Raw genomic sequence first — 25,297 nt, forward strand, 5'->3', positions numbered from 1 at the left:
TATTTTGGAAATTTCCAAACATGCACAAAAATAGAATTGTTTAATGAACTGTTTACCCATCACTTAGCTTCAATGATTATCAACATTTTTGCCAACCGTGTTTCATATGTTCCCCGTCCTTTTTTCCCTTAGAATATTTTAAAGGAAATTCCAGACATCATAATACAGCTATTTTAAGAGGCTTGAAGCATAGTACTGATAAATGCTACAAGATTGATAAACCTTGAAAACATTATGCTGAGTGAAAGAAGACAATTAGAAAAGATCACATGTTGGATGATTTCACTTTTATGAAATGTCCAGAATAGGCAAATCTATTGAGACAGAAAGTAGACTAGTGGTTGCCTAGGGCTGAGAGGGTTCAAGGAAAATGGGGAGTGACTGCTAATGGGTTAGAAGGATGAATTGTATAATAAGTAAATTATTTCTTAATAAAGCTGTATTAAAAAGGAGTGGTGGGGGAGGGGAGAGGCACCTGAGGCAAGAAAGGGCTTTGTTTGAGGAAGTAAATAGAGCCCCGAATGGCTGAGCTTGGTGGGAGAGAAGGGAGGGTGTATTAAGATGAGGTTGGAGGAAGGAAGGAAATCTGATCTTGCTGGGCTTTAGCTCCTGGTAAGAATTTTGAACTTGGTCCAAGTACAAGAGGAAATCTATGAATGTTTTAAAGCATGGTCAAGTGATCAGTTTTATGTTTTTAAGAGTACTCTGGCTGTTGTTTGGAGTAGAGTGAGAGAAGTGGGTTGTCTACGTTGGAATGATGGTAGTAGTCTAGGCAAGAGATGCTGCTGCTTTAGGATAGGATGATGGCAGTGGAATTGGAAAGAAGTGAACAAATGGGGTTTTATGTAAGAGTTTTGTGTAATAAAAGGAATGCTGGAACTTCCTTGGTGGTCCAGTGGGTAAGACTCCACGCTCGCAATGCACGGGCCCGGGTTTGATCCCTGGTCGGAGAACTAGTTGCCACATGCATGCCACAACTACGAAGCCCTCTTGCTGCAACTAAGATGTCCGTGTGTCAAAACTAAAAATGATCCCGCATGCCGAGATCCCGCAACTAAAGATCCCACAAGCCACGACGAAGATCCTGCCGCAACTAAGACCTGGCGCAGCCTAAATAAATAATTTTTTTTTTTTTAAAAGGAATGTTGTTGCCCCCAGAGATTTGAAACCTTTCATCTAGTTCAAATCTCTCATTATGTAAATGAGACTCAGATAAGTGAAATGTCCAAGGTCATAGAGTAGAACAACCTAGGCTGGAATCTGACTATCTTGACTTATAGGCAGTTTTTTTTTCTTAAGGGAGACATGCTTCATAATCCATTTTTAAAAAAAAAAAAATCCCCAGAGTGACTTATTTCTGAGCGCCTTGTAAAACTAAGATGGAAAGGGCCAGGCTTGGAGTGGAAATATTAGGCCAGGAGTGCCCTGGAGCTGCTGGATTGACAGCAGAGACGTGGCAGCTCAGAGGTGAGGTCCAAGCAGTTTTAGCAGCACAGCATGGCTAGTGGGCTTTTGTTTTCCCCTCATAAGCTGCAGGAAACGGAACCTCCTGGGGAAGAGTTATCTTCGACAAACCTTCCATGCTTAACTAGGCTTTGCAGGTTTCTTATTTGGCCCTTGTCTTCCAAGTCTCCTTTAGCTTTTTTATTAAAAAATAAATTTATTTATTTATATTTTTAATTTTTGGCTGTGTTGGGTCTTTGTTGCTGTGCGCAGGCTTTCTCTGTTTTGGCGAGCGGGGGCTACTCTTTGTTGTGGTGTGCGGGCTTCTCATTGCAGTGGCTTCTCTTGTTGAGGAGCACGGGCTTCAGTAGTTGTGGCTCGTGGGCTCTAGAGCACAGGCTCAGTAGTTGTGGCGCACGGGCTTAGTTGCTCCACGGCATATGGGATCTTCCTGGACCAGGGGTTGAACCCGTGTCCCCTGCATTGGCAGGTGGATTCTTAACCACTGCGCCACCAGGGAAGTCCAAGGCTCCTTTAGCCTTAAGTCATCTCTACATCCAGAGACTTTTTGTCCATTTACTGGACCAAAAACTACATTCTGCTTATTAATTGAAAATAGATATCAGAAAACCAGACCATTGGTGGAAGAGAAAGCCAAATGGCCAAAGTGCAGCAGTTGAGAAGTATTTCTCCTGTTTCTGTTGAAATATTGAATATGAATATTTTATGTGAAAGTTTCATGAGATTCTAAAGCAGATTTATATGCTAGGTACATAGAATATAATTTTTGGTAAGTAACGTGACTTACTTAAAACATTTTGGTCTTGGGGAATGCCTTTTTTTTTTTTTTTAACATCTTTATTGGAGTATAATTGCTTTACAATGGTGTGTTAGTTTCTGCTTTATAACAAAGTGAATCAGCTACATACCGAGCTGATCTCCCTGTGCTATGCGGCTGCTTCTTGGGGAATGCTTTTATTAAAGAAAAGAAGTATGTCAGAGAGATACTACTTTAGTGAAGCAGGGCCTCTCATGGGATACAGTTTGGGTACATCCTCTTAAGTTTCAGTTTCTAGTAATGCATGTCCAGGAACTAAAATTATACCAGTCTTCCCAGGGACTGTTTGTCATGGGAGGATAATTTATGCCAACCAAATGAATGCACGAATACCAACCTCTTTAGTCTACTGGACAGATCGGAATACCAGTGTTTCATCTTATCATGGAGATGGATGTAACAGAAATATAATTTCAGTGGCTGATTATTTTTCTGCTAGTTCAAGAGTCACCTCTTCATAATAAGGCACTAAATTCATAGAACAGCCCTTCAGGAGCTTATAATTAGAGCATAGGGAAATAGATGGTTTTCAGGCTTTGGAAAGATCAAATGAGCCATTCTGTCCCACATAGGAGTAATCCCGACAGTATTGTCAAAGTCCTCCTATCTCCTGTTGATATGAGTTAGGTAAATGCTGCAAGTTCTTAGTCTACCCTTCTGTCTTTTAAATGCTTCCTGCATACTAACTTTTTGTTCCATCAGTACTTGAGGCAGTCATGTTACAGTAAGGTTGACTAGATTCTAGATTTTGTATTCCATTCCTGAGCATATACTTTTTTTTTTTCTTAAGTCTTTATTGAATTTGTTACAATATTGCTTCTGTTTTATGTTTTGGTTTTTTGACCCCAAGGCATGTGGGATCTTAGCTCCCCGACCAGGGATCGAACCCTCACCCCCTGCATTGGAAGGCAAAGTCTTAACCACTGGACTGCCAGGGAAGTCCCATCGTATACTTTTCTTAACTTGATTGAACTTGGATGTTTCCCAAGGCTCCATACACTTCACACAATGTCTCTTTTAGTGGCTGTCTGCTACAGACAGATAATCTGCATTTCAGTGGTTCTTAAGTTTGAGCATAGGAGTCACTGAGGAGATTTGTTAAAAGTGCAGATTTTCAAGTTTGACCTCCATGATTCAATTTAAGTAGATCTGAGGATTGAGTTCTGAGACCTGTATTCTTAGTTCTTTAGCTTACAGTTAGAGAAACATCATGTATGTGTGAATTCTTAGCAGTTTCATTTCCAGGGGCAAATTTATTACTAAAGTCTACGGTACTCTATATACTAATAATAAGACAAGTTTGGTTTTAAAACCTTGGAAAGTTTCTTAAGTACCCATAACCAATTTTTAAAACAGCCCAAATTTTTGCAATTAACATTTGCTTTTATTTTCTTTGCCAAAATACTCCGGGGAAGCTGTGGTTATGTTGGCCATGCAGAAAGAAAGTTCTCTTTGTTCCAGAATGTCTTGAACATCCGCTGCTTCTCCTCACTGATCTGGTTCAAGACTTCCTCATCTCTCAACTGGACAGTCACAAATTTGTTCAGAATTTCACCCCATCCTCCCTCTCCCTGGGTGCAGATTGCTAGTGGAGGTGATGTAGCTATTGTAGGATTTGGGGTGGAGGGAATAACATGGTCCGGGACATCTTAGAGACGTCATTCTGACAGGATGGAAGATGGATTAGATGGGAGTATCAGAGTCTTCAGGGAGTGAGTGTGGTTTTTTTTTTAAAAGCTAGTATTAGAATGAAATAGCAAATTTGGAAAATGTGGAAATTTCCTGTTGCTTTTGTAATATATACTGTAAAACGAATGCTTGAACAAATAGAAGGAGGAGAAAAGGTCTCAATTTTCTAGGAACAGGATCCCATCTCTTGCCGTCCTCACACCTGTATGTTGTGTGCCAGTATTTATTTGCACATACTGTTTTCCTTTCTTGTCTACTGCCTCGCTTTTAACACTTACTGAATACCTATTTTATGTGCCCTTATTAAGACATGAAGATACAGTGGTGAACAAGATTAAATTGGTCCTTGTCCTAATAGAGCTTACAGTTTCACGGGGTTGGGAAACGAGATACCAAATGAAAACCCGTATGATAGCATAATGGTAATTGAGGAAAAAATGTTAGGAAAAGTGCTGTGAGTAGATAGAAATGGGCATCTAATCTAATCTAGAAGGTCAGGAAAGTTCTACCTGAGTTTCAATGACTTTTCAGCTTAGACCTGAAGAATTAATAGGAATTAACTAGAAAATCGGGGAGTTGAGAGGAGGGTGTTTGTTTTGGGTGGGGGGAACACCTTGTCCTTAGGGCCTGAAGCAGGGAGGAATAATCAGGAATTTCTAAAGAGGTCTGGGTGATTGGAGGTTAGTGAACCAGAGGGAGAGGCAGCAACTATGATGAAGGAGAGGTAGGCAGAGGCCTTACAGTTTACAGTGTTTTTGTACTTTATCCAAATAAGGGGTAAGGGGTTTTAAGAATGGGGTGAAGAGTGTAGTTACATGTTCAGATTAATATTTGAAAATGGTGACTTTGGCTGTTTTATAGAGAAAGCATTGTGGGTACAAGGTAGAAATCAGTAGACTAAACAGGTTGTTGTATAGCCTCATAAGGCTGTTCAGGGGAGAGATGATGGCAATCTGGACCAGGGTGTTAGGACTGAAGGTGGAGAGAACTAAATGGATTGAAGAATTATTTTGTAGCTTGAGTTGGTAGGACTTAGTGAGCGATGGACTAGATGTGGAATATGAAAGAAAGGGATGTCAGGGATGACTCCTAGATTTCGAGATTGAATTGAGTGTGGATAATAGTCATTTTTATTGAGATTGCAGGGGATGCTAGAGGCGCAGGTTTGGAGGGAAAGATAAGAGCTGTTTTGAAAGTTCTTTTCTCTGTGGATTCTTATTCTTCACCTTAGAAACTCCCACTCCCACAAGATTCTGCTCAAAATTGTCCTCCTGTGAAATCACTATAAAGCCCTCCCCACCCCTTGCTACCTTTTTCTGTAGAGCAGTAAATTGTGCCATTGTGTCACTTGGTAAAGTCTTCTCTTAGTATTTCTCTATTTTATAATTATGTGCTTGCCTATCTCTCACCAGACTTGATTTCTTTGGCAGCGACGTCCAAATAACTATCTGTCCTGTTCCTGGAATGTGGATAAACATTTCTTCAAGTGTTTGCCACTGAGTTATACATGTATGTTAAAGTTTCCTTTATCTTAAATCCAAGTAATGCTAGATTAAGTGATTTTACTGCAGAACTTTTCCCAGTCTTTGTATTCTTTTTTTTTTTTTTTCCCCAGTCTTTGTATTCTAATATGGCTTGTGAATCTCTGGGAAGGGCATAAGGTGTGCAGTATTTTCCAATATTATTTAGTTCTCCCAATCCCTCCCCCACCCCCCCACCAGCTTTTGTTTTCTGAGCATCTCATGTTACTAGTGTTGAGGGTAAGAGGCGGGGATAGGAACATAATGTGGGAAATGCTGATTTGGGTGTGTGAGTAGGCCTAGGCACATAATTCACTGAGCGTGGACTATGTGAAAAGCAAATCCGAGAGCCGTGGGAGAACATCTCTGGATGTTTTGGGGAAGCTCGTTTTGCCTATAGTTGCTGCAGATCTAGTTCTTTTACCCCCAATGAACAAAACAGACATCAGGGGATGAGAATTTACTGTCTATTGTTTGTCCTTGCCAGGCTAAAAATGCTAGGTAACACGAGGTGACAAATTTTGTTCTGTTTCTTTGTAGCTAAGCTGGGAAGAGCTGAACAAAAAATTCTTTGGTCCTTTTACTTATTAACTCTCAACATCAAAACAGTGCCTTTCTTATACCACCTGGGTTGTTCATAAAATAAACAGAATTATATTAGTAACTTTTTTACAGAAGAATTAATGTTCAGTATTTTTCTAGGGCTATTTATATTCTGTTTTAGAGAGTTGGCTGTAGTGATGCAGAACCTAGGTCTCAGGGAAATACAGAGAGGAGAGACTAAATAGGGAAGACAGTGTCCTGTTTTTGAAGAGTGTATGATTTATTTTAGAGGGGAATTTTTCTTTTTTTCAGAAGTTAGAGAGCTCAAGATATTTCAGTTTTAGAGTGGATCCTAGTGGAAACCTTTACTAGGAACTCACTGACTCAAACAGGAAAAACAAATATATATATTTTTCTTTTTTTTTTAAATAAATTTATTTTTATTTATTTTTGGCTGTGTTGGGTCTTCGTTGCTACATGCAGGCTTTCTCTAGTTGGCGGCGAGCCGGGACTACTCCTCATTGTGGTGCGCGGGCTTCTCACTGCGGTGGCTTCTCTTGTTGCGGAGCTCAGGCTCTAGATGTGCGGGCTTCAGTAGTTATGGTGCACGGGCTTAGTTGCTCCGCGGCATGTGGGATCTTCCCAGACCAGGGCCCGAACCCATATCCCCTGCAATGGCAAGCGGATTCTTAACCTCTTCTGCCACCAGGGAAGACCTATATATATATATTTTTTTTTTTTTTTAATTTTATTTATTTATTTATTTTTGGCTGTGTTGGGTCTTCGTTTCTGTGCGAGGGCGTTCTCTAGTTGTGGCGAGCGGGGGCCACTCTTCATTGCGGTGCGTGGGCCTCTCACTGTCGCGGCCTCTCTTGTTGCGGAGCACAGGCTCCAGACGCGCAGGCTCAGTAGTTGTGGCTCACGGGCCTAGTTGCTCCGCGGCATGTGGGATCTTCCCGGACCAAGGCTCGAACCCGTGTCCCCTGCATTGGCAGGCGGATTCTCAACCGCTGCGCCACCAGGGAAGCCCCCTATATATATTTTTTAAACTTAGGTTTTATTTTGTGATGCCAGATGGCATTATTATGTTACATTTATTGACAGACTTTAACTACTGGCATCTTTCTTATGTCATGTGGAGTGGATAGGGCCTTTACAGACTTTATTTGGCTATAGAGTTAACAATAGACATTGTTTTTTTGAGTGATATAAAATACAGCTTAGATTAATAAAGATGTCATAACCACATCTACATCTATACTCCCATATCTTAATTTACATGTCTTCATTTACTTGCCCCACCCTTTTTTATTGTGGATGTTTATTTCTAAATTGGAGTAGCTTGGAATGGCAGGGAAAACTTGATCATTTTTAGTACTGCTATCAGAGAAGTTACCAGCCTCTGTCATCAGTTTAATATTCCATCAGCTATCAGACCCAGTCTTTAGACATGAACCTCTGAAATCACCATAAAGAACAATCAAAATCTGTCAATAAAGATTACTTTTCCATTTATTTTAAGAAAACCCTGGGGTAAGGAAAAACAACTGCTGAATACTTTTAGCAGCAGTGATAGGGACTGTATGAGTAAAATGTAGTAATTTTTTTAGCAGCGAAAACAGCTGCAATTTTTGACGCTTCTTCCTTAATATCGATCCAGTTGTTTCTGTGCTGTACATAGCTTTACACAAAAATGACACTCTAAACTTGTCTAGACCTGGTAACCTGCAGTCGCTTATTCTATTGAAAAAGTCACAGCTCAGGATATATTTTTTGGAATGCTTCACTCTGTGCTTCAACTCCTAATAAAGCATGTGTTGTACAGGAAAATAATTTTAACCATAGAAACTCCCACATTTGTTTCAGGTCGATCCTCTCTCTTTCCCTTTGAAGATGCCTTCCTGGACGACAGTCACGGCGATCAGTCCTTGTCATCCGGCTTAAGTTCTCCCACTCGCTGTCAAAATGGGGAGCGAGTAGAACGCTACTCTAGAAAGGTGTTTGTTGGAGGCCTTCCCCCTGATATCGATGAAGGTACAATGCACTCACTTTCTAATGACTTTATAAAGGCCAGGTTTGTTATTTGTGTGATTTGACCCTACCTCTCTTCTTGAAGGCAGCTTCAGGACGTTCATATCATGGTGTCAGGAGATGAGGATATTTGATAGATGGGGAAGTGAGAGATTGTGCACTTTAGGTCTGCTCTTCATACATAGCAGTCTTCAAGCAACTTCCCATTTCCTAGTTATTTGTTTGGGGATACATTTTAAATAATAATGAGAGCTAATATGTATGAAACTCGTACCACAAGCCCATTGTTGTGCCAGGTGCTTTACATTATCTTGTTTAATCTCCATAGCTACCCTGTAAGGCGTCTCCTCCCAGCTCTGTTTTGTGGGTGAGGAAACTAAGGATCAGAGAGAAACAGCTTATCCAGGGTTATGCAGCTAATGGCGCAGCTGGAATCAAAATCAGTCTGATTCCAGAGCTTTTGCTCCTATCCATCACACCATACCATCTTATATTTTAATGTAGATACCTATTAATGAAACACCCCCTCTTGCCTTTAAAAGAATGAAGACTTATTGGAATATTTCCTAATAACATTTTTGAGATACTGCCAATCCAAAAGTGAGTTTCACTTATGCCTAAAGCCAGCCAACATATAGTAGGTTGTCAATAACTATTTGTTGAATGGACAAATGAAATAGAATTGTGACAAAGTTACCTCAAGGGAAATAACAGTGACTCTAATTCTAAGGCTTTGGATCTGCTATAAAAACATTGTTAAAGCAGAATTGTTTTGCCAGTATTATTTAAGCTATGATATTTCTCTGATTTATCATGATTTTCTTTTTTTCATAATGAGAGAAGAATAGTCTCTAAAAATAGTTTTACTTTAGGCTTACTGCTTTAAGGTTGTACATTTTCCTCTAAACTATTCTTCTACTAGTGTTAATCTCATCCATGGATTGGATTTTTCTTTAAGACCAAGTTTTTGATCATGGCTGAGAGAGTGGCAATTTAAACCTGATTAGGAGCTTAGTTATAACCTTCTGCTTTGAGTCAAAAGTCAGAAGGAAAAGATAAATTTGTTAAGCTATAACTTTTGAAACATTTTCTTTATAGGCTGTGTAGTAGGTATGTATGAGAGAAAAAGACCATTGGCTTTAGCTTTCTCTTATCCCTAAATAGAATTACCTACTTATTGTCCCTACTCCTCACCAAAGGAATAATATTTCTAAAACAATCTTAATAATAATCTAAGATTAATAATCTTAGAGATTATTTCACCACACAAGTGGAAGTGTATTTTAAATATTTTGTGTATTTTTGCCTCTTTTTCTAAAAACAGAGAACACTCCTATTTTTAGAATCTCCTCTTTACTTGATAGAGAGGTCACCTTAGCTAATGTCAGACTTTTTTCCTTCCAAATTCTTTATATCAGGTTTATTGGAAGTGAAGAAGGGAAGTGAATTATAGTTAGGAACACATTCTGCATTGTTGAAATACAATGGTATTTCACTTAGTAAGTTTGACTTCTGTAAAAATGCTTTAGAATATAGCTCTCAAAACATTTTAAAATAGGACTTCCCTGGTGGCGCAGTGGTTAAGAATCCGCCTGCCAATGCAGGGGACACGGGTTCGAGCCCTGGTCTGGGAAGATCCCACATGCCGCGGAGCAACTACGCTTGTGCGCCACAATTACTGAGCCCGCATGCTACAACTGCTGAAGCCGGCGCGCCCTAGAGCCCGTGCTCCACAACAAGAGGAGCCACTGCAATGGGAAGCCTGCGCACCGCAACGAAGAGTAACCCCCGCTCACCGCAAATAGAGAAAGCCCACGTGCAGCAACGAAGACCCAACTCAGCCAAAAATAAAATAAATAAATAAATATATTAAAAAAAGAAAAAACATTTTAAAATAAAAAGACATATTTTATGCTATTCTGTTTGCAGTATTATTTTCTCTTCTGCTAAGAGTCCTTCTTTGTTTTGTAGATGAGATCACTGCCAGCTTTCGCAGGTTTGGACCTCTCGTCGTAGACTGGCCTCACAAAGCTGAAAGCAAGTCGTATTTTCCTCCTAAAGGTAATGCGCTTAAAATGTCTGCACTGCCTGCCTATTGGAGAGCTAACATGATAACTCAATAAAAGGCAGCCTTTTAACTCTGAAAACAGCTGTTGACTTTTTCCCCCCAATTAAGAAAACATTTTAATGTTGATCATCTTTTTATATTTTACTGTTTCCACTTGGAGACTATTCTCCCGGGGGCACACTGATTGTTTCGTGGCATCTACTTTTATTGACAGTGAGATCCTGTGAGTTTATTGTGAATGAGCCTTGGCTAACTTTTCATTAACTGAGAGAAGAGATCCAGGGTTTTGAGGAATGTCAGCAATGGAAAAGAAAAGATCGTTTTGAGTCAAATTTTATTAGTAGCCCATAGCCCTATGGTTTTATAGATCTTATACACCCCAAACTTGGGAAAGCTAGTGACTGAAAAATGACATTATATAAAATTACTTTTATCCATGTCTGTATCTTAAGTGACTTAGCCTTTTAACAGGTAGAGGGCACACTAATAAAGGACTCTTTACATGACCTTGCTTCCCTTATTTTTTATTTTTATTTATTTACTTTTTTTGCGGTACGCGGGCCTCTCACTGTTGTGGCCTCTCCCATTGCGGAGCACAGGCTCCGGACGCGCAGGCTCAGCGGCCACGGCTCACGGGCCCAGCCGCTCCGCGGTATGTGGGATCTTCCCGGACCGGGGCACGAACCCTTGTCCTCTGCATCGGCAGGCGGACTCTCAACCACTGCGCCACCAGGGAAGCCCTTTCCCTTATTTTTGATAGGCTTTTTTCTTAGTTTATGAGGGCATGAAAATATATCACTTTGTTTATAGTTTGTCATTTCTGTGGAATCTAGGGAACTTTTCTGGTGATATTAATTCTACATATGTTCCTAGATTTATACTGAAGAGTGTTTTGAGTTAAAGAGAAAGTTTTCTTCTTGTGTTATGTTCTGTATGTTTCAAGGATGTCCTTCATCTCTAAGGAATGGGGTTTTGATGTGTATTATTGTATAACAGTACTCACCACAAGAAGATGGAGTCAAAATACTTGTCCTTCCTGGGCCTTGTATAGGAATCAAATTATAGCTTAACCTAGGAAAGGCAGGAGCTTCCTTTTATGTCTGGTTTATTAGATTTGTCACCTGTACTTCTCTCCACTCTCTTTATAGCCTATGAAAAATAATATAAGGCTGTTTGTTTGCTTTTAACATTCTTCTGTTAATCTTCAATAATTTTTAAAATTAAGTTTTATGTTAGTCAAAAAAGATAAAGATCATCATGCTGATTATTTCAGTGAAGGAATGTATTCACTTTGTGGTACATGTATAACACTAAAGAAACATGTTTAAAACATGTTTTTAAGAATGCTAATGGTTTGTTAAATCAGAATAGTAGTATTTCAGTGAATGAATGAGTTCACCACCCTGTGCTGCATGTAATACACTCTGTAAAGTCACGTGTATAACAAGATGTTCCTGAGAGTACTAGCTGCACGTGTGAATGAAGGCAGTGTTATTTCAGTGAAAGAATGTTTTCACCACACTGTGGTGCATGTAACACACTCTGTTAAATGACATGTATAAAAGATATTTCTAAGAGTACTAGTTGAAAAAAAAATCATTCTGAGAAGGTTATAAAAATGATTCTGGGATAAAAGGTGTCAGGTGATCATTGTAAAAAATAAAAATGAAGATAAGCACATCTATGGTCATGTCCAAAGAAAATTATCCCAAATCTACCTCTGTCAGAGATAATCACTGTATACATTTTATTAAATATCCTTCTTATATCTCTTTATGAATATATACATTTATATGAAATTTAAAATTTTACATAAATGGGATCACACTATATATGCTGTTTAATAACCTGCATTTCCCCCCCAGCAATGTCAACATCTTTCTGTAAGAAAGCTATATTATCCTTAATGACCTTGTTTTATTTAATCAGTCCTACTGATGGTCATTTAAGTTGCTTTCAGTTGTTTTTTCTCATGGATGATGCTTCAGTGAATATCCTTGTGCCTTCTTTTTTTTTTTGCTTTTTTCTAATTACCTCTTAGGGTGAATTTCCAGAAGTGAGGTACATATTTATACATACTGCCAAGCTGCCCTTAACAAAGGTCATACACATTTATGTTCCCAGTAATAGTACCTGATTTGTAAAACTTTGTTTTATTGAGGGTCTAGCGATATGGCTCTTTTTTGATCTTTGCCAATCTGATGGTTAAAATAACGTCTTTTTTGGCATTTTTTTCTCTTACTGGCCATTTGAATTTATTATTTTACTTTCTTACATCGACATCTCATTTCCCTCTGGAATTTATAATGGAGTGAGTCACAAAAAAGTATCCAGCTTTATTTTTCCCGGTACCATGCCAGTTGTCCCAGCAGTCATTTATTGACAGTTCCATTTTTTCCTCATTGATTTGAGTCATTAGAATTAAGTATTGCTTGGAAGATCATCTCTTCTGTTGCCCTACACTGAATTTCAAAGACTTAGTTTTAAAAAAAGGTAAAGAATTTCATTAGTAATTTTGTTTACATGTTAGAATGATAGTTTTTTGGATATTTTAGATTAAAGAAAGTATATTAAAATTAACTTCTCCTGTTTCTTTTTAACTTTTTAAATGTAGATATTGGAAAATTTTAAATTACATATGTGACTCATATTTATTGGACAGCACACCTGCAGAACACGAGTCAGCAAACTATCTTTGGCCTGTGAGCTAAGCATGGTTTTTATATTTTTAAGGGTTGTGGAAACACACACACACACACACACACACACACACACACACACACACAGAAGAATAGGTAACAGAGACTATATGTGGCCCTCAAATCCCTTTGCAAAAAGTTTATTGACTCCTGTTCTAAAATAGCCCAGAGAATTGTTCATTTAGCTTCTGAGACATCCAGTGACAAAGGAGGCAGTTTATTTCAGAGGAAGTCTGTGTATTTGCAGACCTAACTAATTATTAAATTTTGTTCTTCTATTGAAGGTGGTCATTGTAAAAAGTAAAAATGAAGATAAACATATATGGTCATGCAGTCTTTACCCAATGGTCAATTGTGTTCGATAAAGTAAAACTGAGTCATTATTGTGACATATATTTCTCGGTACTTAAAGAACTGTCAGTTTCTCTTTAAGTCTTCTCTTTTCCAAGCTACATATTTTCCCATCTCTAGTCATACCTTATGCCTAATGGATTCTGGACCACCATTATTCTTGTTTGCCTTTTCTGTGCATATGTCTTCTCTACAATATCCTACTTAAATTTGTTTCTGAGAGTTGAAGAGAGAACATTTGGGTTGGTATGAGCAGTATAGAGTTTAGCAGCTCTATGAACTCTGTGGTTTTGGTACCACTCCTATGTAACAGCACAATAATAGAGAATTGGAGAACGTTAGAGAAAGTGCCCTTATTTTATAGCTGAGGTTAAGTGTTGAGATGGACTAGGGAGAGCCAGGCCAAGAAGAGAATCTGGATCTCCTGATTCTGGTCCTCAGGCTTGCATCCTCCGAGAGCAGATTGCCTTTCTGGTGATTTTGGGGTCAAGTAGGAGAAATAATTATACTGTTGGCTCCTGTTGTGTTTTGCTCTCAGCTAAAGTCTGAAGGTTTGACCTAGTTTGGAAGGACCTAAAGAAATTTGGTGTTATTCCAAGATTGAAGTAACTTTGAGAATCCATGCCCATTGCTTTGAACATTGGGAACATCTAAGTAGTTCACCCCAAACTGTTCTGTGCCTTCTTAATAATACCTCCTCATGCTGTTTCTATTTTTCCTTAAATTCCTTAGGTTTTAATTCAGGTCAGTGCTTTTTTGGTAATCCCCCTCTTGCCGATTATAGTTTTCTTAGGTCACCTCAGCTTGGCCATAAGGCACAGTTCCTTTGGCTGTATGCTTTAGGCTTATGTGTAAATAAGAGGAAAATATGAACCATTCACTATTGAGTCCTCCTGTCTTTTTCTCAGAAAGTGTATGCCTAATGAAATAAACAGAACCATTCATGTATCCAGCAAGTATACGTGTACAGATGTGGAGTACGGTTTGTAAAACCATGGCCATTTCAGTGGACTGTGGAGAACTTAATATCCATGTAGAGAAACAGTGACCAAGCACGTCAGCTGTCCCCTTAAGTGTTGTTGGGCCAGCAGAGTGGGAGGTGATGGAGACTGGGGTTCTCTCCAGCACAAAGCCACTAAGGCATTTGATCAACTCTTTGAGGATATGCAGAGCCCTCTGGATCATTTGTCTGTGGGCCACAAACAGGTAATTGCTTGGTGTTCTCCAGAGCACCTCTGAGAACCTGGAGGCAAAAGAAGGCATGGAAATCAGATCGTGTCTTCATGATATGTTCTCAGACCTCCTGAACTTAGAGTCCTGTGGGGGAAATTAAAGAAGTCAAATAGTCACAATATACCACAATTATAAACTATAATAGTTCTCTAAAGGAAAAAATGGAGCGTGCGGTGACTCTAAAAGGGGGACATCGACTTAGATTGGGTATATGGAGAGAGCTTCTTTGAGAAAATAGCGATTAAGTAGACCTGAAAATTGAGGAGTTAACTAGAAAGCGTAGGGAAGCAAGTTCCAAGCAGAGGAGTACCATATGGGAAATAGTGAGTATGAAAAGGGCTTTATTACCTTTGAAGAAATGAAGGGAAGGAAGTATGGTTGGAATGTTATGAGGGTGGAGAAAATGACGTGAAAGAAAGTCTTGAAAAAAAAGTACGATTATTTTCCCTTCCCTGAATTGCTGTAGTCCCCCAGAGAGAGTAGATACAAAGGCATTTGTGTGGTGTTTGTCTTTGGGGTAGAGACAGAATAGAGTTGGATCAAATAGAAATATCAGTTTAAAATACTTTCAAATTGGGGCTTCCCTGGTGGCGCAGTGGTTGAGAGTCCGCCTGCTGATGCAAGGGACATGGGTTCGTGCCCCGGTCCGGGAAGATCCCACATGCCATGGAGCGGCTAGGCCCGTGAGCCATGGCTGCTGAGCCTGTGCGTCCGGAGTCTGTGCTCTGCAACGGGAGAGGCCGCAACAGTGTGAGGCCTGCGTACCGCAAAAAAACAAACAAACTTTCAAATAGCTATTGATAAAGCTGAAGCAAAGTCTTCCTTTGTGTTTTCTGCCTTTGGTTCTTGATGATGAAAAGAAATTCAACTCTAATCAAAATATTGAGGAAGTTTCCTGAGATTGCATTCTCATGCTTTTTACTTCTGGAATAGTAGAGTTGGAGTTGTGAGTCCTGGAGAGAGGGACGTTCTCCCAAATGTTAGCGCATGAACCAAATCCTGCATTCATACAAAATACTAATCAACATCACTATGTTTTTAGTAGGTAGTAAAGAGTACAGGCTCTGGAGTCAGCTGCCTGGGTTGAATTCCTGTTCCACTACTTGCCATTGCTATATCTTTGGGGTGATTATTAATCTTCCTAAATCTCTCTCCCTCTCTCTGTCTCTTTTTTTAAAAAAAATTTTAAATTTATTTATTTTTATTTTTGGCTGCCTTGGGTCTTTGTTGCTGCACGCAGGCTTTCTCTAGTTGCGGCGAGCGGGGGCTACACTTATTGCGGTTCGCAGGCTGCTCATTGGGTGGCTTCTCTTGTTGCAGAGCATGGGCTCTAGGCGCATGGGCTTCGGTAGTTGTGGCACTCGGGCTCAGTAGTTGTGGCTCGCAGGCTCTAGAGCGCAGGCTCAGTAGTTGTGGTGCACGGGCTTAGTTGCTCCGCGGCATGCGAGATCTTCCCGGACCAGGGCTCGAACCTGTGTCCCCTGCACTGGCAGGCGGATTCCTAACCACTGTGCCACCAGGGAAGTCCTGTGTCTCTCTTTTTTTTTTTTTTGCGGTACGCGGGCCTCTCACTGTTGTGGCCTCTCCCGTTGTGGAGCGCAGGCTCCAGACGCACAGGCTCAGCGGCCATGACTCACAGGCCCAGGCGCTCAGCGGCATGTGGGATCTTCCCGGACCGGGGCACGAACCCGTGTCCCCTGCATCGGCAGGTGGACTCTCAACCACTGCGCCACCAGGGAAGCCCTCTCTCTTTTTTTTTAATCTACAAAGTGGAAACAATAATACCACTTCTGGGTTTATGAGGATTAAATGAGACAGTGCACATAGGATACTTTCTTAGAGCTCAGATATCATTCAAGACTTTTTTTTTTTCTTTTTTTTTTTTTAAGCAAGGGAGAGGTTAGGTTTAGTATTTGGTTTTGGTTTTTTAGCCAGGGTCAGCAAAACCATTTAGCTGTTTTCTGTAATCAAGCTCATAAGAAGTAATAAGGACCATGAACTCCTAAGATAGTAGCATTGAGGTATTACTAGAATGAAGGGAGAAAGGGACCAGTGGTCTTACTGATAGAGTAAATCATGATGGTGATAGATTTGATGGCAGGGTTGTGCTAAAATTCCTTCCACTGAATGGGAGAATCGTGACACTATTGAATGTGAGGGAGTCAGCAGAGGGAAAACCAGTTTGGTGTAGTGTTGAAATGTTTGAAGATCTGTAGAGTTTGGTATGTCCTCACATCTTATCTGAGAGGAAATTCCTAATGGGCAGTTGGAATTGTGGCTAGGGAGTTTCGGAAAAGAGTCTGGAGCTGGAGATACACATCTCTTGCGAGTCATCTTTATAGCGTGGAGGGAAAAGAAAATGAAAAGCCATTAATAAGTAGGTTTTGTCAGGAACCAGAAAGAAAAAGAGGACATTGCAGTGGAGATGCAAGTGAGTGAAGGACTTGGGGTATGTCTGTGGCTATGGAGGTGCAAGGAAAGAAGCTTCAAGAAAGAATAGTCAGCACCATCAGATATCACAGCGTTATTGAGAAGTCCTTCATGGAATAGAGTTGCATGTGGCCCTCTTGTCAAGTACGTGGTCATAGTAATTTCTATTGTTATCCTAATTCTAGGCCTTAATATTTTAATGAAGTAGTAGAAGCAGAACAAAGCAATCTGGCCACAGTGAACAAGTGTTATATTATAAGCAGTTAGAATAATCCTGCCTCCCTAGTGGAGCCAACCATCATCAGTTTTGTTTCCCTCCAGTCTTTATTCATATATATCTTTTTTTGTGGGAGTGTAATAATAGCAGAGATACAGTTTTCCATTCTCCTTCCTCCCAAGTTTCTGCTTAATTTTCATATTTTTTAAGTGGCTGCCTAACCTACTTCTGCACCATAATTTACTTGCTTGTTGGTTATGTAGGCTATTATAAATAATGCTTCTGTTAATATATCCTTTTGTGTGTGGTTTTCCTTTCATAGTATTTTCTTTAGGAAAAATTTGCAGCAGAAGCTTAACCAGAGTTAAAAGAAATGAAAATCTTAATGACTCCGGATTTGATATCACATGGCTTCCCAAAGCAATTTTCTTTATGAAGTTTATGCTAATTTGGACATCTGCAGCACATTTTCCGAGTCAGATAAATGGTACATTACAGTTGTGGACTTACCTTTTTGCCTACATGTTTGGAATATAATGGACCCCTGCAGAAGCCAGGAACCACATCGATATGAATCTTGTACATGAAACATTTAAACCTTTTCCTCTTGGGTCTCATCAGTCAAGTCCTGGGTGTTCTTTGACATCATCTTCTGTCCTTCTCTGCCTTACCTTCTATGGCCACACTGACTCCTTTGCTATTCCTTGAGGTAAACTGAGGCTTCTCGGGCTTAGTACTTCCTTTTGTCTAAAACCATCTTCCCCCAAATTTCTGAATGGACCACTCCTCTCTTCCCTTAGACAGACCTCTGCTCAAATGACACCTTCACAGGGAGACCTTTCTTGACTTCCTCATCTCACATAGCAGCCCCTCTACCCTCTTACTCTCTGTACCTCTTACCCTCATTTTATTTTTCCTCAAAGTACCTATTTTATCACAACCTGAAAAAAATTATATGTGTTTTTCTGCTTTCCAGATTGGAATGTAAGTTTTATGAGAACAGGGATTTTTATGTTTTGTTCACTGCTCTATACTCAGTACCTGCATCAACGGCTAGCCCTCAGATGTTTGTTAATGGATGAATTTTATCTTTGCAAATGATGAGCTCATTGCTTGTAGAGTCCATCAAATTTTAGAGTTGCCCTAAAGATCGTCTCATTCTAATTCAACCTTCATTTTTTTTTTTTTTTTGCGGTACGCGGGCCTCTCACTGTTGCGGCCTCTCCCGTTGCGTGTGCTCTGGACGCGCAGGCCCAGCGGCCATGGCTCATGGGCCCAGCCGCTCCGTGGCGTGTGGGATCTTCCCGGACCGGGGCACGAACCTGTGTCCCCTGCATCGGCAGGCGGACTCTCAACCACTGCGCCACCAGGGAAGTCCCAACCTTTATTTTAACCTAAGACTCAAAGAGGTGATATGTCTTTTCCTAGGACCACACAGCTCTTATTAGACAGACTTGAACTGGGAAGACTAATAGTTTATACTATTTTACCTGGTGAATTACCAAGAAAATAATTTTTGTTTTGCTAGGGTATATAATTTGTGGGAAAGGAAGATAGGTTTAAACTGTATAATCTGATAAATTATGCTGTTATGTACAGGGCTGGATTTTATTTAAAAATTAGCAACTTAAGCTATATGACCCATGGCACACTTTCATAGCTATTTAAAAATGAAAGTGATCTTTGGCTTTTTCCTGAATTCTTGTATTCTGTTGGCCACACTGACATAGCTGGGGTATTTCCAAAGAGCTGGTTTAGGCTGAGGCTATAGGCTATAGGTCTGAGCTGCCCTTTAGCTATAGCTTAACCATGGGATTTTGCCTCTGGGGTGATACCACACCATTTCTGGACATGAGGATCAGAGGGTTCTATTGTGCTCCTTCAAATTGGGGAAGTAGTTATGAGTGACAAGGAAAGCCCAAAAATAGGAGCTGTGACACAACCAGGTGTCATGGAGACTGTGCTAGGGGGTGGCAGGCTGCAAGGATTTGAACAGTGGGAGCTATTAATTCTTCATTGTAATGTTCCACATTATCATGACTCAGCTCTTCTCTGCATGTGTGCTCCTCTCTGTGCTTCCAGTGGGCAAATTGTTTTCATATTTCTAGTCGGAGTCCAGAGGGAATCTGATTGGTTCCGTTCATCTTTTAACCCCTTGCTATGACATAGGCCATCCTAATGGTAGTGGCCTTAGAATCCCTGACTGCTTAATAAAAAATAAAAGAAGCAAATGGTTTAGCTCTGCTTCCTTGAGCATGGGACTGGGAATGTGGCAGCTAGGAAGGTAAGTTGGGCAGGGCAAACTTTTATGATGGTAGATGTGCTTAGCATCACCTCCTTCATTGCCCCCTGGGAGAATAGCGCATGTCCAAAGTTGCTGTTACTGGAGCTACAAAAAAAATGTCTACCTACCCTGAGCCTTCTACCCCTGCCTGGTTCTGAACCAAGCAGCTGCTCCTGATACTGCCAACAAACAGTCTTACCTCTTGTGGTGGGGCTGGGGCCAGGGAGAGGAGCTGGCATCTCCTGGGCAGTGAGCACAGCTACACTATACCACTGTTGGCAGAGACCTCTGGGGCAAAGGCGGGGACAGCAGCCAGCTGCAGATGTTGGACAGGCGATTGGCCACATGGCTCTGAAGCTGTGTTAAGTCGATGGTGCTGGCATCCTCAGCCCGTATAGAAGCCAGCTTCAGCCCTAGCAATTCAGGTGCACAGCCAGGTGGATCGAACAGTAACAGTCATGCATATTTATGCGAGAGTGACCCATGCCTTGCGCTCTGATGATTCCCTCCCACCTTGAGTAAAGTGTGTACTTCTAAGTGGCTGTTTCTACTGGTGATCACGTATGTCCTGTACACTGGTCAGGCTGACTTGACTGCCAGTCCTTGTGACCAAGGTCATGCAGGCATGGAAGTTTATACAATACCAGCATGGTTCGTGAACCTGGCATAAGCCGGGCCACATGGGATTCAGATTGACTTTGATCTGACCAGCTAAGGAGATGTTGTTTGAAGAACAGGAAAGAGGACTCTACTTGAAATGGGCAAAATAGGTCATTGTGAAGCTACAGTGGGCTGGATTCACAGCATCTCTTCCCTTTTTCCATCAGTTTGTCTAAATCTGGCTTTGGAAAGGAAAGTTTTCAAACTTCACATTTTTTTCCCTTGTAGCATAACTTGGATGAAAATAAGTCAGTGTTGTTTTAGGCCCAGATTCCAAGTTTTTCCACCTTCTGAGTTATATAAACTGATCGAGTTGGGAACCTAATGGAGTTTTAGCGTGTACTTAACGTTTTGCAGTTTGTAAGCTTTTGAGTAATACTTGGCCCCCTTTTTTTTTTTTTTTTAATGCAGGTCCTGGCTTATAGTACTCATACTCTTTGGTGAATTATGAATCCTATATTTTAATATTTGACTGATTGAAGTTTTTGCTCTCCGGATGGATTTTCTCATAAAAACATGGAAACTGTATTGCAGAGCAGCAAGAGTGGACTTTTTGTTCTGTTTTGTCCTGTTTTGAACAGATGGAGCAGCATTCTATTGTTGCTTTTAAAAGCTTAGCACACCCTCAGTTTAAACTGTTCTATTAAACATTTCTCTCTTTTGCGTTATATTAAAGAGGAACTGTTAGAGTTAGCGTTTGATTTCAAAGCATTAATAGTTTGAGGGACTGTATAAAACGGAACGGGCAGAAGGAATGTACAGGCCACAGGACAAAGATGAGCAGCCACTTAAATAACATAGACATCTTGTACTGTGTCACAGCAGTACTTGTTATGCTATCCCCAGCCAGAGGTACTGGAAAGGGAGGGATGCTTGTTTAGTTCAGAGAAGCCAAAACCACCCCCATGAGAACGTTCTTTTGAAGAGAGTAAAATTCAGGAACTGAAATGCCAGCTGCAAATTGGGTAGGCTGAGGCAGAGAGAATGTTTTAGAAGAGGGCGTAGCTTGGGGCAGGACTTGCTGACAGGAATTGGATAGGGCTAAGGCTATGAGCAAGAGAGACAAAGAGAGGATGTATCATTTGAAAGAGTTCAGAATGGGAAGCTGACTGAGAGGATCTGGTGAAACATTTTGAAAGCTGAGAGCAAAGACTTAGGTTGTCTTTCAAAATAGAACGGGATAGCCTTCATCCTGAGGAGAAATGGTGACGCCAAGAAAACCCATTGGCAGCAGCATTAAGAACTCATCAGAGGAGCGTTAAAGTGCAAGGAGGAGAAATTAGATTGTCAGAGTTCAGGCAATCTACAAGCAGGGCTGGACTAAAGCTTCATCTTCAGGGAAGCGTCTACTGGGTTAAAATGTAGAATTTGCCAATTGTCTGGTGCTGCATGAGGCAGAGCAACAAGCAGTGGGGCAAGAACTAGATATTTGTGGACTTAGACATGGGTGCCAGCAGTTACCAGCTAGATGACCTTAAGCAAGTTATTTAATCCCTGAACCTCAGTTTACTCATCTGAGTTAATACTGCTCATTGTTATTAAAAGGATTATGTGAGACAGTGTACATATGCATCAGCACTTAGGCTTCATAGAGGTTAAATAATATTAGTGTCCTTCCCCCTGATGAAAATACATTGTTCAGTAAAAATAAAGCTGCCCAACTAGTTTGACCAGTTCCTTCCCACACCCCCAGTCTGATCTCAGTTTTCTTGGTCAGGTGCTTGTTAGAACTGACTGTGACTAGAACTGACAGATTTGGCAGACTTCACAAGGACCTCTTTATATAGGGAATGTGTGGTTACGTAAACAGAGCAGACTTTAAGCCCAAATGCCCCAGGTCACTGCCCTGGACTGCAGGACTTTACTAAAAACACAGGAAGTAGACTGCCAGTTTTCAACTCTGGGGTGGTTCTACCCATCAGACTTGTTTTCTTGTCCATTCTCACCTTCCCCCACCCCTGCCTGCCAAGTAACAAGCCCACCAAGAAACAGTCACTAGTGTAATAGAAAACACAAAACAGGCTTGAGCCAAAATGTTTGAGCCTCAGCTCTTTGTAGTAAATACAATCAAAGAAACATGTTTGGTTCTGAATCCAAGGGGAATGTTTAGGCATCCATGGACAGTACCTGCTGAGCCATCTCTACATCTTAATTAGGCTAAATCCTTCCCTTGAAATGTCCTTATCCAATTTTCCACCTAAGATCTGGCTCCTGTGCCACCACCGACAGAAAGTCTTCCCTGATTTCTCTATCCATGTCTTCTTCACTGAAAGATCTGTCTTCCTTCTATGAAATCCAACTTTTAAAAATACACTTAGAAAATACTTCTAAGGGTCCTGAATGCATTGTTCCTAAATTAGAGTTCTCTTTATACTTATTCTTCATGACCTTCATGTACTGGTTTATAAATTTCTTGAGAACAAGGACTTGCTCATGTCAGAATTCCCCTGCATTGCTTAGGGTGCATAGTAAGTGTTCAGTCAGTCTTGGAGATCCGAGGTTCTCATCCAAGAGAAGAATGAATAAGGAATCCAGTTCAGAGACTTACTGTGTTCTCCAGGCAGCAGACGGGGTTGATGAACTGCTTCATCTCTTCCCACCTGGTACCCCCAGTCCTATACTCTTAACTAATGCACACTGCTCACTGTTTTCCAAATAAGCCAATCTTTGGCCCTTTGAAGACTTGGCCTGTGCTGTTTCATGAACTTGGATTGCCCTTGCTTCCTAGAAAAACAGTTGTCCTCTAGCCCATATGTGGCCTTTACTGTATGACTTTCCCTGATGTTTGGGCACCTCTGCTCCATTTGTCTCTGACCAGTGTTTTATAGGCTATAATCCCAACTAGCACTTTTCTTGTTGTTTCTCAGTCACTTATTTACAGGCTGAGTTTTTCCAGGGCAGGGTTCTTTCTTGACTTATTCATCTTTTTAACTTCAGTGCCTAGTATCCTGCCTTGTACCTCCTAAACATATTTGGTTCTATTGAATTGAATCCAAAGGCAAAGACTCCTGAGGCAAACCAGGTAGGTCCTCTGACCTGAAAGCCAAGGTCAGGGAGAATGTTTGGAACAGACTTCTTGTGCCAAAAATGTCTGAACTCATTCAGCTCTGGCTGGAGAGGTGCCCTTCAGGTCTCTCTAGGAAGGTCACAGGAAATCAGGGAGCCTGGATTCTGTGCAAGGAGCGATCTCTCTCTCTGTCCAGACCTTGGATCCTTCCTTCTGGGGCTGACCTCCTGTCATCAGAAACCAGTCCTCCCTTGTCAGTCACCGTTTTATGAATGTAGCCATAGCTCAGGGCACAGCTCTACAAGTTGGAATTGTTTTTCCATTGTAGTTGCTACTTAAAACATATAAATCACTAAGAGCATTAGTTGATTTTAAGAACTATTAGGTCTTTCAGAAGACCACACACCTCTTTCAAGAATAAGAGAGTATATTACCCTCTTCTCCAGAGAAACCTGTGGTTTCGATTTTTTTCCACAGATTTTTCTTTTGAAAAATTTCAAAATGTACAGAAAAGTTGTAAGAATAGTACAGTGAATGCCTATACTGCCTTCCTCTAGGTTCACCAGTTGTTAGCATTTTGCCACATTTGCTTTCTGGTTTTTTTTTGTCAGTATATGTATATATACATACATATTTTTTGATGAATCGTTTGAGAGTAAATTGTAGACATTAAGACCCCTCACTCCTAAATGATTCACCATATGTCTTCTGAGAACAAGAAGTATCCAGATTATTCTAGTAATGTCCTTTAGAGCTTTTTTTTTTTTTAAATCCGAGATCCAGTCACAGTCTAGCCATACATTTAGTTGTCATGTCTCTTTAGTCTCCTTTACTTTAGATACTTTCCTAAGCTTTTTGTCTTTTGTATCATTTGAAGAGTTCCTGCCGGATGTTTTATAGACTGTCACTTAATTTGGAATGATAGGTTTGTTTCCTCATAATTAGATTCAGGGGCAACACTCTTAGCAGATGACGTGCTGCACCGAGAAGGACATAATACGACAGGCACATGATGTCAGTTTGCCCTGTTGTTGGTGATGTTCGGAGCGATCATTTGGTTATGGTGCTGTCTGCCAGATTTCTCCACTGTGAAAGTACCTTTTTCTCCCTTTGCAAATACTTATTCATCTTCAAAGTGATACCTTAAGATAGCACGAGTATCTTGTATCCCCTCCCAGATTTACCCAATGGTTTTAGCATCCATTGAAGATACTTGCTTAAGCTGATGATCACTGTGATGGTGATGTCCATTTTATTAAAGTCTAATTTAGTGAGATCTGCTCTTTAACTCCCTCAAGAGCCTTCATTCTAAATATACAACTTAAAAATACATTGAAAACAATAAGCATCTTTACTAAATATGATAATTCGATTGACCTAAATAAACTAAAACTAAACTTCTGATTATTTTGAAATTCATCATTTCAGCTCTGCTTAATATAGTTTTTTTTTTTTTTGAGCTGAGATTATTTGGTTTTATAGCTCTTCTTAATATAGTTTTGGTGGGCTTTAGAGCAAATATATCTGCATAGACCTTAAATTGTAGGACTAAAGCACAGGTGACCACTTCATGCCACTAAACCACTGTCAAATGATCACTGTCACAAAAGTGACAATAAATAGGCAGGTATTTATTTGCTAGTGATATTGAAAACTTTATCTCATCATTTTTAGGTAAAACAGTATAAGTTAGTGGATAAAGAATGAGGGCTCTGGAAGCTGACCTAAATTTCAATCCCAAATTTAATCTCTAGGTTTTAATCTGAGGTATCCCTTAACCTCTCAGAGCTTCAGTTTCCTCATCTGTAAAATGGTAATAATAACAACTGTATTTACCTCATAGAATTACTGTGAGGTAAAGTGTTTATTATTGGCAAAGTGCGTCACACATTGTAAGCACTTAGTAACTGGTGTTTGTGGTGGTGAAGTTGGTGGTGACTGTTTTTTGTACTAGGGATCAAGTATAAAAAAATTATAACATGAAAAATTATGTATTTAAGAGCTCAGGAAGCTTTGTTTTTGAAAGGTAGCCAAGAACATTTTGGAGGTTGTTATACTCAATGTGTTTTGGGTATTAAGAAGAAAAATATCTTTAATTAAATTTATCCTTCAAAAACTTGGTCAAATAAAATGGAATTATCCCAGTTAAGTCCCCTCTCTCACTCCATACCTCTTTACCCCAGAGAAGTACATTGGTCAGTTCAGGCTTGTCCAAAAATCCCTCACTGTTCTACCCTTCCTTCCCAACCTATTTGGCACCAGTGGGAAAGCAAGCAGCTTCCTG

General features: G+C 40.3%; 1 protein-coding gene across 4 annotated transcripts in view; it reads left to right on the top strand.

The window, feature by feature from the left end:
* Nucleotides 1-25,297, top strand: part of CPEB3 (cytoplasmic polyadenylation element binding protein 3) — a 147,827-nt gene that overhangs the window by 73,294 nt on the left and 49,236 nt on the right. For 3 of the 4 annotated variants that reach the window (XM_065893824.1, XM_065893826.1, XM_065893827.1), the window contains 2 exons: nt 7,900-8,067; nt 10,036-10,125. In XM_065893824.1, coding sequence (XP_065749896.1) covers nt 7,900-8,067; nt 10,036-10,125 — 258 coding nt within the window. The remainder of the gene's footprint in view (nt 1-7,899; nt 8,068-10,035; nt 10,126-25,297) is intronic. The other variant, XM_065893825.1, reaches the window with a different exon arrangement.

This window comes from Phocoena phocoena, chromosome 16 (genome assembly GCF_963924675.1).
Source record: "Phocoena phocoena chromosome 16, mPhoPho1.1, whole genome shotgun sequence".
In the NCBI taxonomy this organism is placed as follows: domain Eukaryota; kingdom Metazoa; phylum Chordata; class Mammalia; order Artiodactyla; family Phocoenidae; genus Phocoena; species Phocoena phocoena.